This window comes from Lycium barbarum, chromosome 10 (assembly GCF_019175385.1).
Source record: "Lycium barbarum isolate Lr01 chromosome 10, ASM1917538v2, whole genome shotgun sequence".
Classification (NCBI taxonomy): Eukaryota; Viridiplantae; Streptophyta; class Magnoliopsida; order Solanales; family Solanaceae; genus Lycium; species Lycium barbarum.
In genome coordinates this window covers 5,835,398-5,844,563 of record NC_083346.1, presented here as the reverse complement: position 1 = coordinate 5,844,563, position 9,166 = coordinate 5,835,398, and the positions used below count along the sequence as shown (strand labels likewise).

At 36.1% G+C, this 9,166-nt stretch overlaps 1 protein-coding gene across 1 annotated transcript; it reads left to right on the top strand.

Annotated features, from left to right (window-relative positions):
* The first annotated feature begins 2,579 nt into the window (after positions 1–2,579).
* On the top strand, positions 2,580–3,968 carry LOC132612648 (uncharacterized). Its single transcript, XM_060326763.1, has one exon. It carries the CDS (start codon positions 2,580–2,582, stop codon positions 3,966–3,968), a length of 1,389 nt encoding a protein of 462 aa, XP_060182746.1.
* Positions 3,969–9,166: the final 5,198 nt, after the last annotated feature.

Sequence of the window (9,166 nt, the reverse complement as noted above, 5' to 3'; positions counted from 1 at the left end):
GGAGGCTGTAGATAAGGTGAAACTTATTCGGGAGCGACTGTTAGCTGCTCAGAGTTGACAGAAAGCGTATGCAGATAGACGACGTCGACCGTTAGAGTTCCAGACTGGTGACTGGGTATTCCTGAAGGTGTCGCCTATGAAGGGCGTTATGAGATTTGGCAGGAAGGGTAAGCTGAGTCCGCGGTACATCGGGCCATACCAGATTGTTCGGAGGATAGGCGCAGTCGCCTACGAGCTAGACTTGCCATCCGATTTGGAGTCTGTGCACCCGGTGTTTCATGTATCTATGCTGCGGAAATGTATTGGTGACCCTTCCAGGATATTCCCAGTAGATGATCTTCAGGTGACGGAGCAGCTATCTTATGACGAGCAGCCGGTATCTATTCTGGATCGTCAGGTGAGGAGATTGCGCACGAAGGAAGTGCCTTCTGTCAAGGTTCTGTGGCGCAATAACAACCGGGAAGAGATGACTTGGGAGGCGGAGGATGAGATGAAGAAGAGATTCCCCCATTTATTCCCTACGCCTCCTGTAATCTAAACTTTTGTATTTGTTGTATTAATGAACGGATGGACCGGGTGTGCTATATATATAAAAATGGTTTTCCCGTTATGATTGTGAGCCTCCATAAGATTTATTTAACATTCGGGGACGAATGTTCTTAAGGGGGGAGGAATGTTATGTCCCGCGTTTTCGCAAAATTGGAAATCGAGAAATAACTACGACTTGGGTGTTAGAAGGACATAATTTGATTTTTTGTAAATATGACTGTGTTGGTTGTGAAATCTTTAATGCTAAGACCTCGGGGAAGGCCGAGGATAAATTTGGAATTTCGGAAATTAGTTTCGGGAATTACAAAACGGGACTTTTCTCGAATTGGGCCAAGAAAATTCAATACAAAATAAGCCCAAGAGTTGTAGGGTGGCCGGCCCCTTGTCATTGGCCCAAACCCATTTTAAAAGGGTCATGTTTAAAAGGGTCATGTACGGAGATTTGAAACCTTCTGGTGTTATGCTGTGTGTGGCGCCAGCGTCGGAGTGGCGACCACGTTCTTAAGCGTTTGCATGATTTTGTTTGCATAAAATATATGTATATGATTTCGATACAAATTCTGACATACCAGGTTGTACCCCACTTTGATATCTGATTTGCTTTCGGTTTTGATCCATATTTCTGTACTCCGTGCTTTACATACTCAGTACATATTTCGTACTGACCCTCTCTCTGGGGGCTGCGTTTTATGCCCGCAGGTGCAGATATCGGTGATCCTCCGCAGTAGGCTTCACTTCTTGCTTTCCGAAGTACTCTTACTTGGTCCGGAGTCCACTCTTGGTACAGACTCCTCTACTCTGTATATACTTTGTATATTTGACAGTTTGGGTACGGCGGGGCCCTGTCTCGCCATATGTTTTTGTTTTGAATTCATAAAGGTCTGTAGTCATCTTTGTGGGGCGAGGGTCCTATGTGTATGTTGTCTGATTTTGCTTTCGGGTCTTAAAGCGGTCTGTTTGATATGATGGCCCCAAATGGCCCTTCTGTATATATATTTGTATTTTGACCGGCGATGCCTATTCCGCCGCTTTGTTTGAGTTTGATTTGATATGACCGCTTAAGACATATTTTCGATATAAATTATGTTGATATAACTTTTGAAAAACTTTGAACTAAGTTTGGAATTGGAAATGAATATGCGATTTGGTCTGGGTACCCAGGTAGGGTGCCAGTCGCGGCCCACGGGGCTGGGTCGTGACATAGGTCCTCTAATCTAAGTTAAAAAAACTCTGATTTAGGCTAAAATTGGTCTTTGGTCTTGATCAAACTATTAAATTGGGTCCTTTACTGAAGTGGGTTTGAAGTAATTTTTAAGCTTTTTGGTTCATTCTTTAGTGTTTTATTCATTTGGGTTTCTACCATTTTTGTTCTTTAGCTAATGCTTGTTGGGTTTGTGCTTAGTTTTGTTGATATTTAGTTTATCAACATATGTTCAACTCATTTACTGCAACTATTTTGATGTTTATGTGGTGTGAGTAGAAAATGAGTTGTACTTAATTCATATTTTCTGGTGTGAATGCATTATATTGGTTTCCATTATACGCAGTCTTCTCAGTTCTCATTTTGCTTTATTGTTAAACTTCTGTTGTAACTCCTATTTTGCGTTTTTTTTTAATGTCTAGAAAAGACTGGCATTTTGTGAATATTGTGGTATGGATGCACTATGCTTATTTCCATTATGTTTGGTTTTATTATTCTCTTTTTTTGGATCAGGTTCTTCAACATTTAAGCAAAGGTCAAGCATATTCCTAGTGAAAATATAAAAAGAAAGTACGCAATTTCAAGTATTTTTCGTATTTATATAGTGAATGGTAATCCTTATTTCAATATTGGCATTGTATTTGTGCTTTGGTTGGAACTTTTATTGCATGCTAACACATAATCGTTGAAAGTGCTTTCATTTAAATAGAAAGCTTGTGACTTTTCTTATTATATTTGGATCTTGTCAAATTATTTTCCTTTTCGGTCAAAACAACTTATCATCATTTAAGCTCTAACATGTATTTGTCTTTGTGTCAGAGAGCACAATATGAATAATTCTAATCGTGAGTGGACGTATGATAGAATATTGGAAGATGAATTTATAAATCCTAGGTTTATTGATGGGGTTGAGGACTTCGTTGCATTTGCTAAAAGACATCCACAATGCATGGATGGTGGAAAGTTAAGATGTCCTTGTAATCATCGTAAGTGTCGCAATAAAAACATTTTGGATGAGTTTACAGTCATGTCACATCTTGGGACTTTCGGCTTTGTACCGGGTTATTACTGTTGGTATCACCATGGAGAAAGTTATCCATATCCAAGCGTGCTTAATGATCATCCAGGAGAAGCTTTGGGTGAAACTGTGAATTCTCAGTCTGATAATGCATTTCGGTCTATGGTTTTTGATGTTGCTGGGCCTTCTTATGATGGCAACTTGGAAGAAGACCCAAATCCAACAGCACAACATCTTTATGATTTGCTCAAAGCATCAGAACAGAAAATTTGGGCGGGAAACCCACACGGACATTCACAATTATCTGTCGTTGCTCGTTTATTGAATCTAAAGGCAGAACATCATTTTTCTGAAAGGTTGTATGATGAGTTATGTCAATTTCTATCAGAATTGATGCCAACTGACAACATAATGACAGGTACCTTCTATAGTACCAAAAAGCTAATGCGAGGATTGGGTTTGCCGGTGGAGAAGATTGACTGTTGCAAAAATAGTTGTATGATTTATTGGCGTAAAGATAGTGAACTTTTCAATTGCAAGTTTGGTGCTCACACTCGATTCAAGAGATCAAAACATCGACGTTCCAAGCAGAAGACTAATATTTCTTATAAGCAGATGTCTTATTTTCCTTTGACTCCGCGTCTGCAAAGGTTGTATGCATCTAATGCTACTGCAAAGCATATGAGATGGCATTCTGAGCATGAAAGGGATGGTGTCATGCGTCATCCCTCAGACGCTCCTGCTTGGAAGCATTTTGATCAGGCATATCCATGTTTTGCATCCGAAGTAAGAAATGTTAGATTGGGTTTGTCTACTGATGGGTTTCAACCGTTTGGTCAATCAGGCAGACAATATTCTTCTTGGCATGTGATAGTTATGCCATATAATTTGCAACCCTGGATGTGCATGAAGGATGATTACATGTTTTTATCTGTGATTATTCCTGGTCCAAAAAACCCAAAACAAAAAGTTGATGTCTTCTTGCAACCCCTTATTCATGAGTTAAATGAATTATGGGAGGAGGGAGTCCAAACATATGATGTTTCAAGTAAGAATAATTTTCAAATGAAAGTTGCATTGATGTGGACAATAAGTGATTTTCCAGCGTACCTCAATGTTGTCGGGTTGGAGTACAGCAGGAAAATTAGCTTGTCCTTATTGCAAGGAAGACTCAGATGCTTTTTCACTAACCAATGGTAGAAAGGTCTCATGGTTTGACAATCATAGAAAGTTCTTACCATCGGATCATCCGTGGCAAAGGAACAAAAAATGGTTCAAGCCAAACAGTACATAAAGTTGTATCAACTGAACAATTGGGTTTACAAATAATTAGGGAGATTGAAGATTTGGGGATCATGAAAGTCATAGAACTTGGTTCTGATGCGATAAATGCAAGAATCTCAAAGAACAGTGGTTGTGGTTGGAAGAAAAGAAGTATATTTTGGGACTTGCTGTCATACCCCCCATTTTAACCGGGTTGATTTAGGAGTACAACATATTGGTGATTCCTATTTTTTTTGTTTTAAGGAGTCGCCACCTAATTAATTTAACGGTGAATTAGGACACCTAAATGTTAACTAGGGTAAAGTTTAAAAAACTAAACCTCTGTTAATAGTCTGCTTAACCAATGTGATTCTAGGTAAGGGTTCTATATTATCCTAAAGGGAAGGTGTTAGGCATCCTTTAGAATCCGTTAACTACGGTTATCCGACCAAACTTAGGTTAATTAATTAAGATTAAATATATGCTTAATTCTTAAGAAGAATAGGTTGTAAATGTTATTGAGGTTTTAAAGGAAAACATAATAATGCTATTTAAACTAACTTGTAGGAATACATAATAGTCCACTTAAAATAAACTTATAAATGTCGTTAAGCTTTAAATAATAATATTATTTTTTGTTTAAATGGAAACTTGCCAAATATAATGATTTTTGCATATAAATAGAAGCTTTTAGAGAAGACTTAGCCAATTTAATCTTAGGATAAAATTATATTGTATAAATACGGTGGTGCAGAAAATCTAGCTTTATTTAGATGGGATGCGAAAGTATATGGGTTTTCTTTCTCTTATGCCAACTCTATTTAACTACATTTGGCTTAAACATGTATGATTAGAAGAATCTTGAAAAACAAAGTTTATAGAATATATTTAAGTTTGCTATTTGGTGACGTTTTGAAACGTTTATGATAAAAATGTGATTCTCTTTACTTAAAATGTATAGTCATGCCATTTTGCAAAAAAAACGAAAGCATGAGAAGAAGAGAGTAACTTATGAAATTAATTGTTAGTTTCTCTTAAATTAGCTAACTATAACTAAGACTAAACCCCACTAAATTCACTAGGATTCATCTAAGTTAAGAAAACAAAAAAATAAAAAAAAAATAAAGAGTTAATCATGCCATACAAATTAAATGCACAGAAATAAAAATAGAAGAACCAATATAATTTAATGGGCTCAACCCATTTTCAGAACTGCTGCTATTTTTTTTTTTGTTTGGACTTTGGCCCAGCATTTTATTTGCCACGGACAGAGCTGATGCGAGGGAGATTTCGTTGGGCTTTTTCAGCCCAACACCGAATGCAAAAGGAGACAAGTCCCTCGGACTCGTATGTGATAGTCATGCATAAAAAAAACGGAAGAAAAGGATTAGTATATGATTCAAAGAATCTTAATAAGAAAGAGTCAGACAAGATGTTCTATTCCTTGAAAATGTAATAACTTGCTTCAAGATCCGCAAATAGATAAAAATGACAAAAGTCGAATTCCTATTTATCAAAATAAAATAGTTCAATCTAATTCTAGTGAAGAGGAAATAGAACCAGCAACTCTCACCTAAATCACGTTTCAAATACGAAAAGGACCAAGTATCCAATTCAAAACAGAACAAAACTAAGGCTTTTATGTTGAACTTGGACAGAATCGAAAGGGAAAAGCTGCGAGATAAACTAAGCCAGTTCATGCTTGTATTTTAAAATCTCTTAAACCAAATGACAGGAAGAGAACAACATACAAGGATCATACTATGAAAGAATATATTCAGTTTGAAAGAACATAGTGAATTTAGTCCAGAAGCAACTGCTAGATAGCAGCAAAATGAAGCAACCAAGAACACTGTTAAGTAGCCATAAGCAGTAGCTGTTATGGCAGATATAACAAGAAGGGGGCAGTCCAAGAATACTGTAGTAAATTGAGTAGTACATGATGAACATTATTCTCAATCATTTCAAACATACTCTATACAGTTTTGGAATAAACACAGGCTAGATCTAAACAAATCCCATCAAGTTAGATCTATGATCCTTCATGCTTAAACAAAAAACCAGAATTTCAAACAGGAAGAAACCGTGACACTTGATACAGGCATTCCACAAAAAGGAGCATAGTACCCCTATTAAATTTTTGCTCGCTCTTTTAAAATTCAGCAACCGAAACGACAAGTTAAAACAATGAGCTTATTAAACACATCAACAATCCTGCTTAGACAGCATGATATAAGCAATGCAGACAAAGCTAATAATAATCATACATGGATGAAATGATTCCTGGAATGTATACAAACTGGTATGCAACTTATCATGAAAGGGTTCAACATTGGTGCTTAAGGTGAGCTTATACTACCAGATACCAAAACAGCCACTTAACTAATAGGAGAAAGGCATGATTATATACTAAGTTACCCCTACTCAGATTCAACTTTCAAAAGAAAACAAGGGGCAGTTAGAAGTGTTCATAATACACAAAAAGAAAGAAAAGTTTCTTTCATACATTTCAGATCTGTAAAATAAGTGGAAATTACAAGTTTCTCATAGAGCTCGAACACAGTGAGATTTAAGCAACCAACTCAGCCACACCTTAAGTTAAATCAGAAACCTCTTTGATCTCTAAATTAAGCTTTTTGTGCACTGAACAAGAAATTGAAAATGCCTACTCCTTAGCTGGTTAAACAATGCATATATTGAATTTAAACACATTTTCTGGCATCCTTATTGTAGAACTAACCAATGAACCAGACGACTTAAGATTCATATCTTATTAAGCAGGCCATATAGAGTTTCAAATTTATTTAATGAGCATGAAAAGCCTTAATCAATTCAAATACTTAAATTACAACAAATAGCCACATTTCATAGTGGTCTAATTGAGGGGCAATCATCAATTTTAAAAAAAAAAAACAAGGGAAAAGAGGGATCTGAATGGTTTATAGTTTATATGCTACTCAAATACAACCACCAACTGAAAAATGATGAAAAATAACAGGACCAAACAGAATTCAGCAACCAACATCGACATGTTGTATAATCACTTTATCGTATTTAAATCTAAGCAGATTACATTCGTCGCAGGGTACATTACTTAGAACAAATAGAGTAAAGAGGGATAGTTCAGAACTGTTTTAAACATACATACAATATACCTAAAATATACATATCAGGGTGTGTACATCTGGTGTATATCGAATGTATATCTTCTTCTTATCTTGTTAACCCACTATATATCCTATGTATATTCGGTTTTGAGTGTGTCCTGAGTCTTGGAAATTCAGTCTTAAACATCCGAACTACAATAGACATCTTTCAAATTCACTTAACGATTGATATCCTATCCTAACAGCTCCCAAACATCAAACAAATAACGCGACAACACAGAAACTACATAACCACTAAACATATAGCAGAGTAAACTAAAATCTTAACCAAAACAGAAATTAAAGACTATGAGTAATAATGCATTAAGGTTTACCTCTTTTGTGTGCAGCGAAGTGAGGTGCGGAGTCTCGATTTACCCTCGAAACACCACGAACTTCCAAGTTGGTATCATTTGGATTCGAAGCAGTAAAAAAAGGGAAAAAACGTCTGGTATGTTTTTCGATATTAATCGATATTATGACTGCTAAAAAAAAACAACTAATTCAGAGGCTGAAGAACTCAGTATTACCTAGTTCTTGGGAAATTTCATGAATCCCAGAAAAATCCTCTCTATTTTTAGGGATTTCGGGTTCCCCTCTTGTTTTTGCAAGGTAATTTTTGGGGGTTTTAAAACCTGTCTAATTTCGAGGGATTGCCCGTTTTTTTTTTCTCCCCATTTGATTCAACTCAACAACTTATTTATAGGTTTTTTTTTTTTTAGTTTTGTTTGGAGGAAGAGAGAAGAGCGGGTGACAAAGGGAAGTGGGAGCGGGGTGTAGGCGGCGGTGGTGGGGTTGGGAGATGATGAAGAGGAGCGGCGGTGGTGGGGAAACGAGAGAGAGGAGGGAGCGAAGAGAGAGAGAAAGAGGAGAAAAAGGAAAAAGGGGGGGGGGGGGGTGTCGGCTGAAGGAAAAAATATGAAACCCTAAGGTTTCATATTTTGTTAAAAGGGTATTTGGGCCGGGTCGGGTACAAATCAAACGGGTATGGGCTGGTCTGTTTGAATGAATAGTGGGCTAAAAAATGTTGGGCTGGGTATTAAAAATGTGGATTGGTCCGAAAATTGGGTTGGTTTCACAAATTAGGCTTTAGCCCAAAATAGTTTTAGGATTTAATTATGGACTGAATTAATATGGATTAAAATGTTACTTAATATAAAATATGTAATTATTAGTGCTCAGATAATAAAAAATGGCGTTGTAATAACCGTGCAATAATATTTCGAAAATTCACAGTAAATAAACACTATTATTTAATCATGCAAAGATAAATGCGATGCGTGTGCGTAAGCTGGTAAAATGCCGAAATAATAAAAATTGTGAATAATAATAATAATAATAATAATAATAATAATAATAATAATAATAATAATAATAATAATAATAATAATAATAATAATGATGATGATGGCTAGTAACTGTAATGGATTAATGAAACGCCGGTATTGATAAGAGGCTAATTATAGAAAAAAATATAAATATATATTTTTTAATTTTCCAAAAATATTAGAAGCATAAATAGGTATTTCGGAGGAGAGGCGGGACAAAATTGGGTGTCAACACCTGCCTTACTGGAAGACAAATCTTATTAGGCATAACCTTGATGTGATGCACATAGAAAAGAATGTGTTCGATAACATTTTTAACACCTTGATGAATGTCAAAGGGAAAACAAAGGACAATGCAAAATCTAGAGCAGATTTGAAATTACTTTGCCATCGTCCAGAGTTACATCAGGATGAAAGTACCAAAAAGTATCCAAAAGCTTGTTATATGTTAGACAATAATGCAAAAGAAGTGCTTTGTAAGTGGTTGCAAGAGTTAAGATTTCCTGATGATTATGTGTCTAACATGGGAAGATGTGTTGACATGAACAAGCTTAAACTATTTGGTATGAAGAGTCATCATTGTCATGTGTTTCTGTAACGCCTAATACTTATTGCATTTCGAGAACTGCTTCCACAAAATGTGTGGCAACCATTGGCAGAG

Bases quoted from the DNA above. Each gene is read 5' to 3' on its own strand.
- LOC132612648 (XM_060326763.1), top strand. From the start codon at position 2,580: ATGAATAATTCTAATCGTGAGTGGACGTATGATAGAATATTGGAAGAT.